Source organism: Fusarium vanettenii (genome assembly GCF_000151355.1).
Source record: "Fusarium vanettenii 77-13-4 chromosome 13 genomic scaffold NECHAsca_76_chr13_2_0, whole genome shotgun sequence".
In the NCBI taxonomy this organism is placed as follows: Eukaryota; Fungi; Ascomycota; class Sordariomycetes; order Hypocreales; family Nectriaceae; genus Fusarium; species Fusarium vanettenii.
This window is the reverse complement of record NW_003315813.1, coordinates 51,790-72,864: the sequence shown is the minus strand read 5'-3', so window position 1 is coordinate 72,864 and position 21,075 is coordinate 51,790. Positions and strand designations below refer to the sequence as shown.

Genomic DNA, 21,075 nt, shown 5'->3' with positions numbered 1-21,075 from the left:
GAACTACAATGTGCGAAGTCAAGGTTTCCACTCAAGCTGATTTGCTACCTTCACTCTAGCCACGACATTTTACTAAACAAGGTCATACAAATTGATACTGGCAAATGTGAGAAGATAATATTCCCCCTGTGTGCCTCGCAAATATTGCATTGGCCCCGCTTCTTTCTACTAGGATAGCAATAGCCAAGCCCATTGCCGTTGCGCACCAAGTTCGTTTTCGATCTTGTGCCGCGCTAGATCAGACTATTGATTTCAGGGAGATGAGATTTTTTGGACCAGCTACCTATTACTACAAGCATCCCTTTTTCTAGCGTTCTTTTGCTTCATGTTCTTCTTCTTTGCAGCTTACCTCAGTCAATCGTTTTTAAATGCTTGCTACTATACACGATGCGGTCCAACGTTTTATTCTTGGCCATTGGCCTTCTTGTCACTGACTCTGCGCTAGCCGGCCCTTGCAAGCCCAGGTCTTCCAGTAAGTCGAGATAAAGGGAATGACGAGGGTTGATATTACGAGGTGTGATTGATTGACCATGGGTTTCCTTCCAGCATCGGATACCGCAGCCATGACCTCGATCGTTTCTACAACGCAGCCCACTACAACCGCCGCGGAAACCTCTACTACCGTGCCAGTCGCATCATCTGAAACATTCATCGAGGCGGGCACTACTACCGCGATTGCTTCGGATACCGCCACAACATCGGAGGCTGAGACAACAACCGCTGCCGAGGTTACTACTACGACGGCTCAGGTCGAGAGCACAACCACGGCCGAAGTTACTACCACGACGGCTCAAGCCGAGGGCACAACTACCGCAGCTGTAGCAACCCCAACATTCACCATCGTCGGCGGCGGTGGTTCTGTCCAAGGTCAACCCCTCAAAGGCGTAGATCAAGAAGGCACCATCCTTTTATTCAACCCTCAATTTGGGAACATAGTTACCAGAACATTCATTCTCGATCCCGACACCGGCCGGCTGCGAGATAAGAACACAGGAACTCTCGTGTGCGCTTACTACGGATTAACCAACACGCCCTCTGACCCGGCCAATGTTGGCTACTGCCAGACTGGCAACACCGGCCCTGATATGTACTACGACTATTTGACCTGTCAAGTCGTCAGTGGCAAGCTGACTTGTACGGCACCCAAAGCTGCATGCCCTACGGATGACGATGGCAATCAGTCCTGTACTACTCAGGCTGGCAGTGATGTGAACAATCAGTTCTATTATAAGTTTACGCCCAGCGCGGGCGATTACCTTTATATTTCCAGTGGCAGTCCGGGTGGCTATACATCTCTTGATGTCCTTGCCCGGGAGTCATGAGTTGGTGTGTTAAGGAGGTCGTAACCTTTACTTCTAGAACAGACTTGTACACTTCCCTAATATTGCCTAACATGATTCATCTCCAAGGGTACTACGAGGTATATAAACCACTAAATTCACATAAAATAAATAAGATATATTGCTCTTTTATGAAATTCGCCTAAACTCTGAGTTAATTCCGCTGCCGTCAAATCGTGCCATGGACATCTGAAGCAGCTCCTTCGTCTCGGAGTTGACACGTTCAAGACAGACTTTGGCGAACGCACACCGTGCGAAGGTGTAAAGTTTCACAATGGTATGGATCCTCGACAAGGCCGCAACTACTACGCACTGTATTTGAGGCTGTTGCCGAAGAACGTGGTTTGAATGAAGCGGCTGTATTTGCGAGGGCTGCAACTGTAGGAGGACAGCAGTTGCCTGCCCACTGGGGAGGCGATTGCGAGTCTACATGGCCTGGTATGATACAATAACTTCACAGAGGTACATCTCTCGGCATGTCTGGCTTTTCATTCTGATCGCACGATACCGCCGATTTCATTGCCTAGAGCCTATCCAACGACATTCTAGATCCCCACATCTACAAGCGACGAGTTTAGTTTGGACTCTTATCAAGGCACTCACGCCTACATGGGTCTAACACATACAGAGTACCCTAGCTGGTAGACGAAGAGGCAGAGCAGGTTCTGGTTAGGTTTCCACGCCTGAAGAACATGCTGATGCCGAGTATCTTTGCCCAAACAATCGATTGCTGCTAGAACGGACTTCCGATGCTGCGTGCCATGGTCAGGCGGCTTTCATCATTCATGGATGGTCTCGCTCAAGTTATGAATATCGTGTAAATAGCTTGAGTTAGAGTTTGCCCGGAGGAGTGTTATTCTCTCCTCGTAAACAATCATTTTACCCAAGTCACACCTAACTTTGTTCGTGCTCTTGTACCGTCACAATGCTCTCTAATGCAGTACTTACTTGCCGTACCTACCTACCATGGGGCATAAAAAATAGTTTCCCATTCAAAAGCCGAGTTTTTAACCATGTGTGGGAAATTCACGTATTCTTTGATATTGCGTAATTCTTCCTCTTCCCAACTCGACCTCTCATCTTCCTCTACCCCTCCCACCTCGATCACATCGCCAACAGCATCCGCCTCTTTAATTGCCTCGTTTGCATCAGAAATAGTCTCACCAGCCACTAGACACTCCACTAGTATCACAGTCCTTTTGTTGGGATTCGGTATCGTCTTCCTCGACTCAACCGGCCAACTTCCTCCTCAAGATGGGCTATTCTGGTGCTCAGAAGCGCTTATTTTGATCATAACTGTCTACCCGTGCACGGGATAGAATACTTTGATACTAACTTAAGCATGTAGCCTCGGCTTCTTCTCAAAATCTGCGTCGATGTCAACGTCGTCCAAGACGACCTCGTTGTTCTTGTAGGCGGCGAGACGCCTCTTTCTTAGGCGACGGGTCTGCCTCTCTGTCTCCCTAGTGAGCCACCAAGTCCAGCATATGGCGAGGATACACGAGCCCGTCATGCCCATGGCCACCGCGAACGACACAGTATATTCGGGCGCGTACTTGGCGCGGAAGATCTGCGGTCCGACAATGGTACCGATTCCACCTAGAGCGTTCACCCAGGCAATGGCAAAGGCGGATCCCGTCGCCCTGAACGTAGTCTGGAGACGCCATGGCCACATGGTTGCGAACCAGGCCAGCGAGACACCCGCAGCAATGAGTGTAGCAGCGTACACGCCTCCATTGTTCGGATACGCGACCATGACGCCGTAGCAAGCCAAATTAGAGATCAAATACACTAGTGCAACAGCTGGGTATGGCACGGCTAGCGAATTGGTCAAGTAACTGCTGAAAGCAATGAGGATAATTGCTAGAACTGAGGATGGGATGGTGAGCAGTTGACTTTCGGCAATGGAACTGTAAGAAATGAGTCAGGTCTGAACACTACCGACATATTCTGCGGGAATAATTATCACTCACGCAAGTCCCAGGCTGGCGACGATGGTAGGCAAGTAGAACGAGAGGCCTGTGCTGCCAATCGTCTTGGAGGCCCAGATGAAGGCGAACCACCACAGGCGCTGGTCCTTCATAGTGTCCCAGATCTCACTTGCCTTGAAATTGGCCTCGGACGACCGAGGGGCGTTTGGTGGTAGGCGAGCTTGGAGGAATCGCTTCTCCTTGTCGGTCAACCATTTGGCCTGGGCGGGAACTAGATGCCAACCCGTGAGCAATCGTTTGTTTCCGTCAAGACATGGTGGAGGGAGGGGTCTCACAATCAGGGAAGATGAAGAAGAGCAACACGCCGAAGCCAATCGTAACCACACCTTCAACCAGGAAGAACCTGCAGGTTTAGTTAATGATGCGTTCAAGCATGAGGGAAAGCAAACGAACCATTGCCAGCCGGACAAGCCATGTCGCCCGTTCATGCCGCTAAACCCAAAGGCCAACACGGCACTGACAATGTTGGCAAAGAATTCGAACGAGTCTGTGGTTACGTTAGTGAAGTGTTCTGTTCGCAACATTGAGGCATCATGATGAGTATCACGCACAGAAAATTAAAAGCCGGGGGGTCATCTCATCGGCGCGGTACCAGTAGCTCATCTGGAGGATAATACCGGGAAACATGCCAGACTCAGCCTGTCAGTCAGAGGGTCAGTCTCGTTACTCGCCTGGACCAGGATAAGTAGCTACTCACAACACCAAGGAAGAAACGGGCGGTGAGGAGGCCAGCGCTGGACTTGACCGCAGCGTGGCAAGCTAAGACAAGACCCCAAGTCACCTATTGAGATCAGTGAGCCATGCTGCTGTTGACAGCTTGGCAGTAAGCACTTACTGCCCCTGGGCGCTTACCATGATGCGCGACTGGAATCTGGAAGGAAGCATCTTCTTTACAATCATGTTGGTGGGAATCTCGAAAAGCATGAATGGAATCTGTGGACCATGTTGGTTTGGCTATTGTCGATATTGGCTTCGAGACACTCACGTTGTAGACTGTGCTGACCCAGTTGTAGTCGTCAGCAGTCATGTTGAGCTGTGTCATGATGTTCCGGTCGGTGTCTTTGTTCATGATTCTTGCATTCGCGGCCTGCTGTGGATTAGTTCCGCCGTCATCAAGGTGGCTGATTCTCACGTTGTTTGCATCGACATTTTTAATCATGAAGATGATGGCGCACAAGATCATCAGGCGGAAGTCGACGCGGCGCAAGAGCTTCTTCTCCTCGTCGGATGAGAGAAGCGCACGGTCCTTCATTTGCTGTTCATGGTTGTTCACAGAGATGTCATCCGTAATCTCATCATCGAGGAGGGCGCTCCTTGGCTGGACGCCTCCAGCAGGGGCCTTGTCGTCCGCGGCTATGTTTTCGGCGGCTTGAGTCGCCATGGCGAAGATAAAAAACGATGGGGGACAGAGGAAGAAACGTTGCCAGATGAGCTATCAATTTCGGGAGACCAACAGACCTCTTTTATAGCTTACTTGTTGCCTGTAGGTGGTGGAGGTTTGGAGCTTCACCTCGTCAACTTCTCGAAGACAGTTAGCCAATGCCTTTGGTCGGGCCTGTTTCCTGTTCCTACCTTGCAAGCCGACAGGACTCCTCGCCAAGCTCAGTTTAAATGATCGGCCACAAGCAGTTATCGCAGTGCAAGTTCCCACTCCCCATCACCGGGTTGTAACCGAGGGATGGGTCTGAGCGGCAAAGGGAAGCCAATAGGGCCTCCTTATGGTTTCATCTCCCATGTCGGACAGAAATCAGCGCATCTTATCAATCGAGAAGATCGATTAGATGATGTTGGCATTGCCTAGTAGGGATCAGTAAGCAGTACTTTTCACATTAGGCTAAAGTTACCACACTCGTCTACCTTGATGGTGTCTACCCTGATGGTCCAGAAGGGCAGCCTACTAAATCTCCTTGACTGATGACCCTGCAGCTTAGGTAGTGTAAAAAGCACGCAGTCATTTCTCTTAACCTGAAGTATGGCGCATTCTCTAGTCTCTTGGAAGGTTTGACATTCGAAAAATGCGTTGCCGCTATGCCTATAAGAAAGACGTACTTCTGACCCTGCCTCCTGTTGATTGTAGGGATTTGGCGCAGCAATTGTTGAATATGCTCGCCGCTCAGACGATAAAAACATCGGATCTACGTAGGTAGTATCGATTGATAAGATCGTTAGGGGTTTTCCACAAAAAAGGTATGCATAATGGTAAGCATAGCCCACACTCCGTCGTTGCACTTACGTACTTGAAAGCCCTTCACCTTCGTGCATTGCCTGGGGTCCTGCAGGTAGAGTAGAGTAGTCTGTATAATCGCAGTGTCTAAGAAACTTGAGGCTGCATGGGCCCCTTAGCAGCAACCGAACCATTCCACCTTCCATTTGTCCAGTGTGTCTATTGATCTTGTCTCTTGAGGGCGGCCTTTGGCTGCCTTGGACTAGTTATCAACTAATATCGACGTAGTGGCCGTGGCTCCATGATATCAACAGGCCAGTGCAAAGACCGAGATCGCTTTCGATCGGGCTTACCTGAATATGTCTTCATTATTGAGCAGGGATTCTTTCCTGGCAACGAAAGCCATCACATGAGCTAGAGATCTTCATTGACATTCGCCGTTTACGTAGTATCCTCGGGGTGGAATAGTTACAGTATGCTGCTAGCCTGATTTGATTACCGATTGGTGGGGATGCATAGTTAGAGGTTTCATCGCAGGATAAAGAAAGGCAAACACGGCAAAAATCTCTTGGCAAATATCCTGTACGTACCGCCGCTGACACCCCCATTCGCTAACGATCGCTTAGGGGATCGTCAAGCCGTCGTCTGCGGGGAACTCGAATCTGGCACAGGATGGTAACAGTTTTGGGGAGATGGACTGGAGGTGTGTGGATGGCGGCTTCAACGCCGTCTCCGCTTCAGAGGCGCCTGCAAAGTCGGGCTACTCTTCAGTGAGCGCCTGCGCTGGCTGGATGAACCCTTCATCGCTACCACCTGGACAGGATGCGCCCGGATGCGGCGCAGCACGCGCTGTGCATCTCAGCGTACCACCAGACGGAGCCTGACATCAAGTAGGTAGGCGCAAGGTCTTGCATGCTGCAGACGATGTGCCCAAGATGGATATATTTTCTCGTTTATAAATCCAGAACTACCGTGCTCAACTGAACCTCAGCAGGGCTCCCTCTCGGGCTTGGAGCACGGAGGGCGTGGTGACAGTAACAACACGCTGGGAGCCTTGATTTCACCCCAGCGCCGAATGTGTCACCAGACCCAATCTCGTGGAATACTTCCCTGCAGCCAATTCCATCAAGTTTGGCAAATCCAGATGGCGGTAACGACGACAGCCCGGGAGAAGAATCGCAAGCAAGGCAGAGATGAGACTGCCGAAGGGTCCATAAGCGAATCACGGTAGGCAAGGAGCTCAAACACCAGATTGTCACCAATAGCTGCTCATTCCGAACTCCAGACCCCGCGGTCGAATATCGCCCGTCTGTAAGGCGAGGTGTTGGTCATCACAGCTGTGGTTGGGGGCAGTTCCATCGTTCTATGGGGGTGTTTGATAGCAGGCTGTAATATCTGTGCGCCATCAAATGCTTCGGATCACCCAGCCCCTTCCGGCTGGGCGTTGTAGCTTTTACATCATGGTGACAGTGAGTTTCAAGAATTCCGAGGATTCAGGCCACCGGACGAAATCAGCCCTAGGAAGATTGAAAAGCAAACGTCATTTTGTTGGGGGACTATTCAAAGGGTCCTGCTCAAAGGTTTCCGAGGGTTATCTAAAACAGTGTTTGCTTGCCGGGGTCTTTCTTTTCGGTAGACGAGGGTATGTAAGATATAAGTTGGTAGAGTTGAGAAAAGCAGGATCGAGAGGGCATGGGTAGGAAGATATTGGGATTGAGAAACGTCGGTGTTGAGGGAAATAAGGAATCCAGAGGTGCCGGATCGAGGGCCGTCGGTGTTTTTTGGTTAACTAAGACGTGAATGGCTTGCATGCTTTGACGTTGATCCCCGTCAGAGGCACTGGTCACATATGACCGTCGTTTTCGAGACCATTGAGTCTATTCAAGTTGAAATAAAACAACATTCCCAGTTCTCAACCCAGGCTTGCCAGCAAATTGATTGTGCTTTCTGAGTGTTGCAGACAGGTGAAGTTATATGCTTGCCTCTCAGCACCCTAATGTGAGTTTCATCTCTCGGATCGAGGGTCGATAAGTCCGTGGTGTGAAAATTCGTAGATGCTGTTTCATCATCAATCTTCTCCCTTTATCGCGAGACAACCACGAGTTATGCTTAGTCAACTAGTATCCTCCGCTGAATGTGTTACTATTGTTGTCACTGATACCTAATTTTAAAGAGCAGATCCATCGTCACCCAATATCTACTGTCGAGCTATGTTCCGTTAGGGTAGGCATTGATGCCACCTACTTCCTTTCTACCGCGTCGGATCTGTCTCGTAACATATTACAATGTCTAGGTACTGACAAGAACGCGAATCTTGGAGCATTGGAGTGTTCACATTTCACAACCTGGCGGTTCTGATTGTGTATTTTCCTACTGTTGTCATCAATGGTGTCTTTAAAACGACCATTATCCATAATAGTAAGAGGCAGCTAACAATACATGACGATATTAAAAAACCTTACATAATAAAGCGCTTCAACATTAACTTGAAATGTGCAGACAAAGATTTTGTCCTATATCCGCAATCTAAGCTGAAGGACACCGTAGGCCACCATCTGGCTGATGTGTACAGAAGTTATCTCGCTTCTAGAACAATGACGGAGGGTTGATCATTGCCATTTCGAAAAGACGGTCACGGTATCACAGCGCTCGCGATCAGACTATACTGAACCCATTGAAGGAATAAAACGGCCATCACTGACCATCGACTTAGAAGACATGCAATTATGGATGAAATGTTCTACGTATACCATCATTTCCAAATGAGTGTCTGCATCATCATCGTAATAGCGAAGCAAAGGAACAATTCTTTCTCGCCTCTCGTCTCACATCAACAGAACTTGCCCCGTCATAATGGCGACCATGCCACTTCCCCTCCCCAAGACTTTCGCTAACCAGTCTGCCTTTTTCTGCCAGAATTTCACTCTGGACTCTGTCCAGCTTTCCTTTCAGGATACTGGCTTCACCAATAGCCGGCTTGACAAGAGTATTGGCCAGTACTGAGTAGAACGTGGGCGACAAGTCCCTGTTAACCTTTCGTCGCATCTCCTGAATCGCCAAGATCGCCTGATTCAGATTCACCAACATCGCCGGCCCGTGCGCCTCTTTGATTTGAGTCTTGATATCCTTGGCCGAGGATATCAGAACATAGAACTTAGGCTTGGCTTTCACAGGGTCGAACAGCCGAAGGGGGGTGACTTCCCGTCGCCACGTTTCTACTCGATCGGCTCGTGAGGGAGGCGCAGGGGTAGCCGCCGGAGTTAGGGGTCGGTAAATATGAAGAGGCGTTGTTGGTATCAGCGCCTGCTCATGGACAGGTTCCTGGGGGGACTCCTCCACTTCGGTGATCTGAGTGAGGCGGACAGCCGGCGCGACTTGGCGAGATTTATGAGCGATGCTAGGGCAGTATGATGACAGTCGTTACCATTGCTCAAAGCTGTTGGACAGTATGAACCATCGCCTGCGGAGCCGGCAATGACTGTTTGAGTATTTGACCACTCAGGTTCCTTGAAGCAAATGATGGTGGGATTCCACGAGGTCAGCGAGGGCGTGTCTGTCAGAGAACCAGGCGTCTGTTGTTGAGCAAGCTGTTTTTGAGTCAGTTGTTGAGTCAGCTGCTGAGGGAGGACGTGTTGCTGAGGTGGAAGCTGTGGTGGGTGAGCGACGTATTGCTGCTGGGCCGGAATGAGCGGGTGGGCTGGCGGCAGTTGAACCAAGGCAGACTGCTGAATCGTGTCTTGAAGTATTGGGGTCTGTACTGAGCAATTTTGAACACGGGGCGGTACTATGTGGCTAATACTGCCTGTCGACACTCCTGAACACGAGGTTGGCAGCATTGCTTGAGACACCAAGGGAGCCGTAGCATAATCCCTAGGCAAGGTCTGGGCATTAGCTAGCCGAAATGCTGGATGAAAGTTGTCGTTCAATTGTTGAGATGATGAGAACTGGCACGATGGTAGCTGCTGAGCCTGAGAGTAACCTGGCTGGAACGTCGGTCCTTCGGCGACACTGACCGAAGCGAAACGAGACTCATTAAGGCCGGCAGGGACGAAAAGCGGATTGAACGATGTGCATGAGCTCACAGTGGTTTAGGGAAACCTAGTGAATATCAGATTAAATGACGTGGATGATGGAATGACACTGCGAGATGAAGAGTGGGGGACAGGACCAGAGTAATTGATGATGGAGGGATTGAAGGAGGTGATGGAGCCTTGAGATTGGTCAACCATATTCAGATTGAAGCCTGGAACATGGCTGAAAGTCTGTCTGGGGATGTCATCAATGGTCATGACTTCTGGAGCATCTGGCATATCCACATCTCTGGACTCATTGACCAGGTTGCAACTGGGATGTATGAGCACAGAGATGAAGGACCGTGGATTGCTCTGGAGTGCGAACCTCATGAGTTTTAGGGGGGAGGCGAAGCGGCGGAGCAGGAAGGGCTTCGATAACTGCCTGAAATGAATTGAGGCCAGGAGATTGCTTGTTAGTTTCATTGGTTTTTGGGATGACTGTAAGCGTGACATCGCCATCCCAATCAAGTTCCAGCCAATTCTTTGTCCAAGAAGGCCATTTGGCAGTCCACCCACCAGAGTCAAGCCGAATGGACTTGACTACACCGCGGGCGACAAGACAATCAAATAGACAGACCATTTGAGCCTGCACACGAGGGTACACGTGGGTGGGGTAATCAGAATCTGGAAAGTAACAGTTGATGGCTTGGAGTAAACTGGGGAATTCTTTCTGCATTCAAAATATTAGCCATTCTTGTCTCGTAAGTTTGTGGACCGGCGACAAACTGACCTGGGTACATGAGCGTTTGTTTAACTCATGTAATGCCATGTGGCGTAGCATCTGAAGCTTCGCGTTGGGGCATCTCTAGTCGAAACGGGTGTATAGTCCTTTGCGAAGGGATGACAGGGACGCCCTCGCACTCATGTTGGGTGTTGGAGCGACACATTGTGGTAGGGTTTTGCAAGGAAGAAGAGAGGAGTATGAGATCAAAGTAAAGGACCACGGTGAAGGGGACTGAGGGAGATGCCAAGGCGAGGGAGGGAAAAGATCGGGAAAGGGAGGCGAAGCATGTCTTTGAGGTGGAAAGCCCAACGGCATTTGCAGCCTGAGACATCCATACCACCATGACTCACAAATGGCGGTGAGTCTCAGCAGTTGTAGGTTGCATCCTATTGTCGACAAAGCGTAGGTGAAGCTTTTAATACACGTCAATAATTATTGAGGTGCTTCATGTGAGTGTGTGCATTATTACCCCACGTTTCTTTGAGTGCTTGCATTAGCGTAGCACGTAGGGCTGACAGGCGGGGAATGCGGTTCATGCAAGACCTTGGCCAGAGAAGAATCACTGATGCAAGGCAATATTGTGCAAAGCTTGAGCGTCTGGTCAATAGAGGAGTTGAAACTACAACTAGAAGCAAAGTTGTTTCAGTGTGTCAATGACAGGTCCTTCTGCCTATTGTTCCGGTGAGGTGAGGTGTCACATCGGCTACGGATGCGGTTCTTAGCTGAGTGTTCAATAAGTTCATCACTTATTAGGTTTCGTCGTTAGGACTGGCGGCTGCCCAAATTGAACGTGGCGTGGACAATAGGAAATTCTCCTATTGACGACAAGCCTTTGCCTGTAAATCCGGCTTGGCAATCCGTATGTTCTGTTCTGCGGCACATGGTCAGCCTCTTGTACGCAGATGTGGGGGCTTGAAGATATTCCGGTGGTGTCCTTGACGCGTCTTCCGATAAAACAGGATGAAGCTGCTCTTGCTTCTTTCTGGACCAGCGTTCATTGCCATTTGCCTGTCTTCGGCCTGGGGCCAATACCAACCGCCGTTGGAAGGAATGATGGGCTCAATATGGTCACCTGCATGGCCTTGTCTCTGGGCTATCTCTTCCAAGAGGCGGGGGCAATGCTAAGTTCTGAGGACAAGACCTGTTTTGCTCTACAGTACTACCTGGAACACTTCACGTCTCTGCTTGGTCGTGAAGTCGACCACGTCTGCCTCTCCAACATCCGCGCATTCCTTCTTCGAGGATATCTTGCAACCTTTCAAGGAAAAATTGAGTCGGCAACCATTTTTACTGGTAGGTCAGCACCCGCACTGAGCTTGGCTGATCAAAGATCACTAAGCAGCAAATAGGCATTGCGTGTGGCATGGCTAAAAGGATCGGTCTCCACGTGCGAACCTCGAGACTGCATTTGGATGATCGGTTGGCCATGGGAACGGAAGGGGAACGAGCACGGCGAGCACTATTCCATGCTTGCCTTTGGATGGATAGGTACAGTCCCTGACCATCATAACGGTCCACGGCACTATGCGGTGAGGAAAAGCTGAGTTTCTAGCCTGCTAACATAAATGAAGACGTCTGGCAATACTCGAGGGGCGAGCAACATTCATTACAAGAATCGATATCTCGGAAACAAGCCTATTGGAGGACTTGAAGAACGATCCAGGGATCCCCTTCATGGAGAGAGAGCTTTCTCTAGAATTGGTGTATGCCTGCCATATCGAGTTTGCCAATCTTCAAGATGCCTGTCTTGCGGAAATGTTTGGGTACCCTCTCTCAACTTGGAACCTGATGCTGACGTTTCTAGCTACTCCTTTTCGAATCCTTTATCAAAAGATGATGCCATATCCAAGGGACACGTAACCTTTATGACTTGGTTTAACTCCCTGCCTCAATCGATGCGCCAAGTATCCAAAGGCCAGGACTTTCATCCGAGTTTCCTCTCTTTCCAGTAAGAATTCAAGCAGAGCCCAGTTCCCTACCATTTAAGCAGACTTACCAATCCGTTTAGCCTTTGTTTCCACAGCGGACTGATCCAACTCCACCGGCCGTCACTCAAGGCTGGCGGCACCGCGGCGAGTACATCGCATTACTACTGCCGAGAGTCGGCAAAATCCATATCGTCGCTGTTGAAGAAATACAGGCAGCATTTCGATAACAGAGTGATGGACTTCATGGTCATTCACTCGGCTTTCACTGGTGCACTGGTTCATCTCGTCCTTCTCGAGCATCCCCACCTTGCAAGCTACCATAGCTCCATCCGTGGCTTCAAGATCATCATTGACACATTAAGGTGGATCATGCCGTGGTCGGGATACGCTCGAAAGGTCCATGACAACATCAAGAAGATTGCCTTTGCATGGGGCATCTCTCCCGTGAACTCAGCCACATTCTGGGCAGCTAGCATGGGCGACTGATGCTGTATCTGTACGTATTCAGCTCAACTACCTACTCGACTCCCACCCAACAACTCCTTCATAGGCACTCAAGGTAGAGCACACTTGGCCGACTTGTTAATCAAACAAGCCATCAATCTCCTCCAGTGTTTTCCCTGCGGTTTCTGGCATGAAGAAGAATGTCACAAATGTGACAATGAAAGCCAAACCACAGATCAAGAACAACGACCCATAACCTATTGCAGAGAACATGGTCGGGCCAATCATGTTGACTAGGAACGATGATGTCGCGAACCCGGCAATACCAATTGAACTCCCGCGTGTGCGGGACCGTGCCGGGAAGATCTCGGAGGGGTAGGTGAAGGGCACCCAAACTGTCATACCCAACAAGCAAGTCAGTATCAAGTTCCGGGACACGAGAAAGGGAGTGGGGTACTGAAAGACGGAGGTACTTACGCCAGGTGAAGCCAAAAGAGACGCAGTAGATATATACCAGACAGATGATAACCAGTCCGTACGTCTTTGCGAGGTCAGGGTTCATCTCGGCGTGCTTGTCCACGAAATAGCCACAAACTCCGATCAGTAGAAGGATGACGGCACTGATCAAGGCTCCCACCCACATGGCACGGCGGCGGCCCATCTTGTCGGCGAGAAACGCCCCGGGGATGCCAAAGAGAGCCTGTGTGGCAATGGCACCACCAGTGAGCAACGCTGCCAGATCTGGAGCAAAGCCGCCAGTCTCGAACAGCAGGATGCCATAGGCTGACACCAAGCCGACACCAACCATGATCTGAGTCGAGAATTGGACGAAAAAGGCTGACAGACTGCGACGGTGGGTGTGCAGCTGGTCTTTCGCAGTAAACGTGCTCCAGGTTTGAGAGAAATAAGGACGTCCCGTGCCGCTTCTATGTAACCAGCTTTGACAAGCCAACGGGGTGACTCGGGAAGGAAGCAGACAGCACAGGAGATCATGGCCACGAAGATCAGCTGGAAGGCCAAGGGAAAGCGCCAGACGAAGTCGGAGCTCGAGTGCTGAGGCAGAGCATACACCATGAAAAAGGCAATACTCGCAGCGGTAGGGGCAAAGACAAGCTCGGTGCCAATGGCTAGACCACGGCGCTTATGATCAGCTGTTTCGGCAGTCCAGTTAAGGCCGACTGAGTCGATGGCGCCGACAGCAACACCGTTCAGCAGTCTAAGCGCGAGACCCCAGGCAAAGCCCTGCAGAGATGCAAAGATGGGAATGATGATAGTGGCATACAGGAGGCAAACCACAAGAGCGCGGCGCCGGCCAATGGTATCTGAAAGCCATCCCACGCCGAGAGCGCCGAAGATGACTCCAATCCAGTACATGGCATTGATTGTGCCAATGAGAAGCTCAGTTTTGCGAGATCCGTCCGTGAGGCCAACAACTTGGAGGTATTGCGGCAAAGATGAAACACCACCCATGAGGGCGACATCTACGGCAAGTTGCTGTCAGCGGCAGTTCAAGACTGGTGGAGGGTCAATAGACACAATAAAGGCACTAACTATAGCCGGACAGGAGAAAGATCATGCAACCGCAAGCGGTCACCCCGATGCGAGACAGGGACCTGGACAGCCCTTTGAACCGGTATGTCGGGGACGGGCCGGGGAGGTATCGAGCCCATGACGGAGGAGCTGATGCGTGCAGCGTTGGAGTGGATTGTCCAACGTCAATGTCGGAAGAGGAAGCAGGCTCAACGCGTGCATCTGCCTTTGCTTCCTTGATTGAGGTGAAGTCGTCCATGGTGAGGTATCGTCAGCAGAAAAGGAGATGCTGAGGAAAGTAGTAGCGGGTTGGCTGATGTTCATTTTGGTCAGTAACTGCCACACCTTTAATACTTGAGGCGGGGAGGTTTGTAGAATACTCGTCTCATGTACCAAGGCTTGATGCGTAACATGAACGCCACCGTTGTCCAGTTTCGAAGCCGAGCTTGCGTATCTACACAGTGACCAGCCGCTAACATGGGATAAGAGAGGATAAGAGATAACTAACTTGGCATCCAAGAGCTGATGAGGGCCAATCGGAATGACCAACTAATGTGGGAAATCTAATCACCTTCGTTATCGCAGCCCCTAAAGGGCCCCACCGATAACCTCCGGAATTTGATTTACGGAAGATCAACTCAACTCCCCAATAGGAAAGGAGCATGAGCTACTGGACGTTGCGAGCGCAGTATTGAGAAAGGGGAAGCGGTGTCCAGTGTAAATCCGCCTGTTATCGTTCCAGCTGGACGGGAACTGGAAACTACAGCGGCAGGTTCCAGCATTAGAATCTGTCGCTCGGTATAAAGTGTTGCAAAGCATCGCCGAGGCATCGTTTACTTTACATGACCCAACGATATTATCTATCTAATCTTCCATCGACTCAGCTATTCTTTTTCACCCCATTACTGTGCAGTTTAGACACCTTGAGATCGAACATGGCCGAGTCTGTTGTCGACAATGATCCTAACCACCCCATCAAGGTGGCAGTTGTTCAGGCAGAGCCCTGCTGGTGCGTTCATGATGCAAGGTCTGATTCTGATGCAGGATATAGCCTACCATCAACCGAGTTGCAGGTTCAATGTCGAGGCGGCTGTTGAGAAGACCTGTGCTCTCATAGCCGAGGCCGGTGCCAACGGCGCTGAGCTGGTCGCCTTTCCCGAGCTCTGGATTCCCGGCTATCCGAACTTCATTTACGCTCACGCGCAAAAGACGTGCAATGAATACATAAGGAAGTACTTTCGCAACTCCGTAAGCGTCGATTCCAAGCACATGGGACAGATCCGCCTTGCCGCACGCCGTGCGAAGATGACTGTCGTCGTGTTGGGTATTGCGGAGCGCGAAAAGGGCAGCCTATACATGGCTCAAAGCTTTATTGGACCCGATGGCCAGATCCTGCTGCACCGCCGCAAGTTTAAGCCTACGAGCTATGAACGCATCCTCTTTGGCGACGCTGTATGAAACCCCCATATGTTTCTATTATTATGCCGGAAACATTGGCCTTTCGCTGACAACATTATCCACAGTCTGGTGACTGCACCACCAATGTGATTCAGACACCCCTCGGTCGCGTCGGTGGGCTGCAGTGCTTTGAACACCTCCAGCCACTTCTCAAGTACCATAGCTACTTTCAGCAGGAGCAGATCCATGTTGCATCATGGCCGAATCTATTCCCTCTCGTTGGAAAGATGCCCTTCTTCAACTCGGTTGAGGCCTGCACCATGGCTACTCACACCTACGCCATCGAGGGTGGCGCCTTCGTCCTCCTTGCTTCCCACACCCAATCTGAAAAAGGTCTAATTGCCAACGGTCTCATCGAGGAGGGGCAGACAGTACACGAGGGCGGTGTCGAGCTACCTGACGACGAATGTCACACCGCTGTCACGGGCGGCGGATTCACCGAGGTCATCGCCCCCGACGGCCGCACAATTGCCAAGGCTCCCAGTCCCTCCTTCGAAGGTCTCATCTATGCCGAGTTGGACTTTAACGAAATCTACCTGGCAAAGAATATTGTCGATCCTGTTGGCCAGTATTCCAGGACAGATCTTTTCACGCTGCAAGTTAACAGCAATGTCAACCGCCACTGCGTCTACAGGGAAAAGACAACTGAATTCGCCCACACCACCCGGTACCCTGATCTGGAGCCCCCTGAACCCGAAAACGCCTCACTATAAATACAGAGAGACGGGAGTAAACCGTGATAGTTTGGGAGATGCACATTTTGTATCCAATGTTCAAACGTATGCGACGGGCCTTGATATCAGCAGGCTGGGTCGAAGGGTCGATCTGCCGGTAGAAGTAAGAGAGACAGATATCGTTCGCGGTCACGTTGTCAGAGATGACAGTGCCAACCTGTCCTCTGATATCCCATAGTTGAACGATTCGAACAGTGTCTCGGCAAGATTCTCCACCACTGTGAATACACCTAGCTGACGGCGTAGAGCGAACAGCCTGGATTGCTGGTTCCCGGATTTGTCGATGAAGATGCAAAAACTACTATTATCGCAAGACGATTCGGTCATGTTTCGAGATCAAAGCTGATGTGTATTGTCGTTGGGGCGCTGCCCAGCTCCGCCTTGATGATATCCGCCTTAGACTCGAAGGTCTTCTATAGATCTCTAGTGATGCCACTCCAAGGTATTTGAAGTGCTAATTCTTGGTCGAACTGATAGAAGAGCTCCTTCAGGAATTGTGCTCGAATATTGGGAAGGGCACATCACTGTCAATGCCAAACCCTCTTATCATGCTCTGGTTGCGCCGCAGTCGTTTGGGGGTTACATGGGACTGAAGATCAATCGCGCCATCGTCGCTGGGGCTCGATTGACTCGCTGGTGCCATGTCTTGCTCACAACGAATTTGACGCGTTCCGGTATGGTGTAGAGGGGGCGCGTCAAGGGCTGGTGGGCGTTAGGCGGCGATAGCAGGTACCAACAAGGCCGCTGCTCCATCTAAGGCCAAGGAGTATGGTAGGACGAGTCGGAGGGCCGCCCAAACAGAATCTTTTTGGATACCTATTTAGGTGGAACATGGCGTACTTATATCAAGTTTCTCATATTAAAAAAGATGACATTTTCGTGTTTTTTGGTCACTAAGCTTCTAGAGAGAGTTATCCAAAATAAGGAAACTTGGGTTTATTGTCGAAAGCCTATGTGCTGGTTCCCCCCTGGAGTAGGCTAGGCTTACAATCTCGGGCTGCATACCTCCAACGGGTAATGGCAGAACCAACACACATCACCGCCACGCCCTAGCGCCAGCATAGCCTTCTGGGGCCTGCTGGGCTCTGACCCTGATGGTCTTAGCCGTCGAGATTTGAGGAGGGCCAAGCCTCGCGACAACTTGGCGTTGGCCCTTGAACAGGTCACAAAGTTTCACCGCAAAAAAGTCATCTAAATAGTACGCCGATACCTTGCTCTCAGACGAATCTTGTGTGTATCGGCCATTAACTTGCCAAACCAACTGGCTTTAGGTCTCTTGCGACCTGGTCCAAAGGCATGAGATAGGATTGGATACCCGGCAAGAACGGCAATGAGGATGGGGCTGAGTTGGGCGGACTTGGACTAGACAATACCGGCCCGGGCCTTTTTCCGCCACACAGCCTGAACATAAGATGCCGAGAATCGCCTGTTATCCATTCATCCTCCAGCTCAACACCATCGTCAGTAACAGTGACAGCATCAGTTTTCATTATAAGCCCGGTTATTCTGTCCAGTCATTCTCAAATAACATCTATTACAATGTCCGAATTCAATGTAGACGAGCTTCGAGAGCACATCATCATCGCTCTAGATGAGGATCAAGCCAAACGCCAAAACGGCTGGTTCTCAGCCATAACGACACGATTGAACGATGGAACAGCTAGGGAGGCTGCTGAATGGACTGCATTCGCTATAATGGCGACAGCTGCCCTTATATCTTTCAACAAAATCCCCTGGAGCAAGAGGAGCAAACGCCGCTTCCACATTTTCCCTTTCATCGCCACGCTCACTTCGGCCATCTGCTACCTACTTCTTGCTTTGGGTTACACGGGAGAACACACATGCAAAGAATACCATCTCGCGAATCCCAATGCCACAGATGAGCCAGATGATTGGCAACCAGGTTCTCTTGAAGGCGGGACCAATCTCAAAACCTGTCGCCAGTCCGCCGGCCTTGATCAACCCGAGTGGGTTCTTCTCCTGATGCTCTGGATATGCCAGTTTGTCACTCAGGCTGTAGGCTCGCTCTCCAGCGGCTCAGCTGCATACAGCATCATGACTATCCTGAACAACGACAGATCATCGGACTCGGACGAATGGAATCTTGTCCTCAAGTTCTGGCCGTACGCAACAGCGGCCTTCTTCATTGTTCGGAGCACCTACCAGATGATGACGCACAGAAACGCCGAGGCGCGCAGATTCTTCTTTTCCTTGGCTGCATATGTGTGTGCACTGTATGGCATACGCACGGCGTGAGTTCACTCCTCCTATCCATCTTGTGAGCAAAGCTAACATTCTAACAAGCGTCTTCTGGTGGGCAAACAGACGCGTCTTTCCCTCAAACATTGAGTACATCATCTACGCCATCATCGATGTTTTGCTCCACCCTGCTCCTTGTCTATGGCTCTTGGAAGTTGAGGTGCCCAACGTTGGAATCGATTATGATGTGGACGTGATCCAACACGCCGCGCCGGCTTTTGACCTGAGCCAGGTGTTTTTGTTCCTGCGCATGACACAGGTCGCGATATGGTATCATAACCAGGATTACAAGTAAGAGCTCCAAGGACGGACACCAGAATAGCGGCTGCCAACCCATCGAGTCGGGGATGAGGCTTCCGATAGGCCCCACCGATCCTCCCCCAACGTTGTGGCCAGCTGGTTAGTAATGATGATACCAGTCTCAAACAACATCTTGAGAATGGCCAAAGCCTCACAGTTGGCACACGAATAGCTGTCGTTGACACGGTTGTATGAACACATAATCCTTGTAGTCCCGGCTCTGGCAGCATCACATGACACTCTTAACCTAGCACCTGAGTACACTACTAATATCAAAAGCCTGTACCGTAGAAACTTGAAAGATTAAGACTCTTGGCAACGTGGACTTTTACTCCGCTATGCACGTTAATAGGCCTAGTGCCCCAAAAGAAACCAACCATAGAGAGTATACAGACAGAGGCAGCCTTTATGCCCTTCTTGAATCCAGAGCAGTCATTGGCCAGGCATGAATCTGGCTATGTCCCCTTTGCCAAGAGTCTCAATCTTTTTTGAGTTTCTACGGTATCTTAGTTGCAGTCGATGTCGGAACTGCAGGAGGTTTGTTATGCTTTTCAATAGATTCTGCCTTCCCAGTAGACCAATCGTAGTCGTCTAGATACCTGCGGAAAGGGCATTAGTTGTTGGAAAGAGGAGCAGGGAGAATAAGAGAAGAAGTCGTGCTTACATCATTGTGCCGAAAACGTTGTACGAGTCGGCGTTGAAGAGGCACTTGTCTGGCCCGGCCCTCTGGGCAGCCTTCTTGGAATTGAAGTTTGTAGCGAGGTTGAGGATGTTATTAAATTTGTCTATCCGTCATGTAAGTTGCAAATCCCTCCCTGGATGGTGGTGGCGGTTGAGTTTCAACTCACAGGTAGTAACCCTCGTCAACCCTTGGTTGTCACGCTCCGCCTTGCTCAATAAGTGTTTGTGTGATGAATATGTACCACTTGCGTCCCTGTAAAGCCACCTGCCGTCCTTGTCGACGGCATTTTGGTCAAGGACTTTTGAACAGGTCAGCTGTATATATCAGGGAAGCAAGGGGGGGCAACTCACTGTGTCTGTTGGTTGCCAGACCTCTCCCATCGGCTCCAAACCAGTGAGAAAACTCGTGGAAGAGAATGTTGGGCAGGGTGTGGCTCCACTGGTCCAGCTTCTGGCCTATGAGTGAGCCAGATGCCAGGACTGCGGATCCCTTCATAGCCTTGCCGTCCTTGAGAATTTCATCGCAAAGCTGTATCATGTCCAAGTTGGTCTTAGTGTATCCCATAGTGTCTGGTGTACAGGCTGAAGGAATGTTTCGTGGTCCGCTGCGCCACCACAGTCGCCCATCCCAGTAATAGGCCCCGGCCCACTGCACTCCCTGGGATGTTGACTCGGGCCGGTCCTTCAGCTTCTTTCCCGTGCCTGGGAGTAAGGGATCCTCGGCGTCTATGTCTTTCCACTCCCACCGATCATCGCTGCACAGGATGGTAGGCTGTCTACTGCCATAACCGACCTTCAAAGTCTGATCCCCCTGGAAAGCCCTGTTCATTCGGTCATAGACGTCTAGCAGACCGGCCGTCAGTCAAGTGCTCGAGGTGGCCATGGAGTGCAGTTGACTGCTCGACTTACACCAAAGGTCCTTCCAGTAGTTGTCCTGAAAGGTCTCAACCTTGTTGGGATCGGGGACGAATCCAAACATGGGACCCATGGCTCTACCAATGCGATCCCATGTCTTCTGGTTCTTGATGGGTTTTTTACCAGGGCGCTTTTCCAGAACAATCTCAAGATCCTTGACAGTCTTGGCTACCATTTTACTCACGTCACCGTAGGCCCTCTCGATGTCGGTGTAGTATGGCGCACAGCTGACATCGAGCTTCCAGATGCCCAGGTCTGGCGGCGGAGTTTGAGTTGGGGTTGTGGTTGGGGGGTCTTCAGCATGGCCAAGTCCTGTCAAGAGGCCGGCGATGAGCCCGGCTAGACCCTGCGGACGCATCTTGCAGAACGGGTGACTGGAGGAACTGAGCAAGAAAGTATGTGCATATGCCAGTCAAAGAGTGAAATGCAAGGGCTGTGTTTGAGGAAGACAAGATGGAGAAGTGCAGATAGATGAAGGAAACAACCAGCTTGGTATTATATAGGGACGCATACTGAAAGACTGACGTCCGGAAC

General features: G+C 50.6%; 8 protein-coding genes across 8 annotated transcripts; 4 read left to right on the top strand and 4 right to left on the bottom strand.

Moving 5' to 3' along the window:
• Positions 1-387: 387 nt before the first annotated feature.
• NECHADRAFT_97919 (uncharacterized protein) lies at positions 388-1,322 on the top strand (the record flags this gene model as incomplete). Its single annotated transcript, XM_003040196.1, has 3 exons — positions 388-472; positions 547-728; positions 801-1,322. The coding sequence occupies 3 exons, from the start codon at positions 388-390 to the stop codon at positions 1,320-1,322; spliced, it is 789 nt and encodes a 262-aa protein (XP_003040242.1).
• A 1,630-nt stretch (positions 1,323-2,952) lies between these two features.
• Positions 2,953-4,583, bottom strand: NECHADRAFT_15701 (uncharacterized protein; the record flags this gene model as incomplete). The annotated part of the gene is made up of 8 exons (XM_003040186.1): positions 2,953-3,250; positions 3,314-3,542; positions 3,607-3,674; positions 3,725-3,763; positions 3,879-3,970; positions 4,029-4,112; positions 4,317-4,418; positions 4,464-4,583. Coding segments are annotated over 8 exons (1,032 nt in total), but the record flags the coding sequence as incomplete, so codon positions are not given.
• Positions 4,584-8,008: 3,425 nt separating this feature from the next.
• Positions 8,009-10,337, bottom strand: NECHADRAFT_88023 (uncharacterized protein; the record flags this gene model as incomplete). Its single annotated transcript, XM_003040185.1, has 6 exons — positions 8,009-8,050; positions 8,325-8,869; positions 8,920-9,572; positions 9,618-9,880; positions 10,146-10,238; positions 10,299-10,337. The coding sequence occupies 6 exons, from the start codon at positions 10,335-10,337 to the stop codon at positions 8,009-8,011; spliced, it is 1,635 nt and encodes a 544-aa protein (XP_003040231.1).
• A 1,019-nt stretch (positions 10,338-11,356) lies between these two features.
• NECHADRAFT_88022 (uncharacterized protein) lies at positions 11,357-12,706 on the top strand (the record flags this gene model as incomplete). Its single annotated transcript, XM_003040195.1, has 5 exons — positions 11,357-11,585; positions 11,642-11,780; positions 11,864-11,995; positions 12,097-12,240; positions 12,301-12,706. The coding sequence occupies 5 exons, from the start codon at positions 11,357-11,359 to the stop codon at positions 12,704-12,706; spliced, it is 1,050 nt and encodes a 349-aa protein (XP_003040241.1).
• A 112-nt stretch (positions 12,707-12,818) lies between these two features.
• Positions 12,819-14,453, bottom strand: NECHADRAFT_88021 (uncharacterized protein; the record flags this gene model as incomplete). Its single annotated transcript, XM_003040184.1, has 4 exons — positions 12,819-13,120; positions 13,184-13,509; positions 13,734-14,145; positions 14,216-14,453. The coding sequence occupies 4 exons, from the start codon at positions 14,451-14,453 to the stop codon at positions 12,819-12,821; spliced, it is 1,278 nt and encodes a 425-aa protein (XP_003040230.1).
• A 676-nt stretch (positions 14,454-15,129) lies between these two features.
• NECHADRAFT_54453 (uncharacterized protein) lies at positions 15,130-16,365 on the top strand (the record flags this gene model as incomplete). Its single annotated transcript, XM_003040194.1, has 4 exons — positions 15,130-15,203; positions 15,268-15,646; positions 15,718-15,985; positions 16,025-16,365. The coding sequence occupies 4 exons, from the start codon at positions 15,130-15,132 to the stop codon at positions 16,363-16,365; spliced, it is 1,062 nt and encodes a 353-aa protein (XP_003040240.1).
• A 1,560-nt stretch (positions 16,366-17,925) lies between these two features.
• Positions 17,926-18,940, top strand: NECHADRAFT_102189 (uncharacterized protein; the record flags this gene model as incomplete). The annotated part of the gene is made up of 2 exons (XM_003040193.1): positions 17,926-18,638; positions 18,691-18,940. The coding sequence occupies 2 exons, from the start codon at positions 17,926-17,928 to the stop codon at positions 18,938-18,940; spliced, it is 963 nt and encodes a 320-aa protein (XP_003040239.1).
• Positions 18,941-19,441: 501 nt separating this feature from the next.
• NECHADRAFT_88018 (uncharacterized protein) lies at positions 19,442-20,899 on the bottom strand (the record flags this gene model as incomplete). The annotated part of the gene is made up of 5 exons (XM_003040183.1): positions 19,442-19,544; positions 19,610-19,730; positions 19,794-19,925; positions 19,978-20,469; positions 20,536-20,899. 5 exons carry the CDS (start codon positions 20,897-20,899, stop codon positions 19,442-19,444), a joined length of 1,212 nt encoding a protein of 403 aa, XP_003040229.1.
• Between the last annotated feature and the right edge of the window lie 176 nt (positions 20,900-21,075).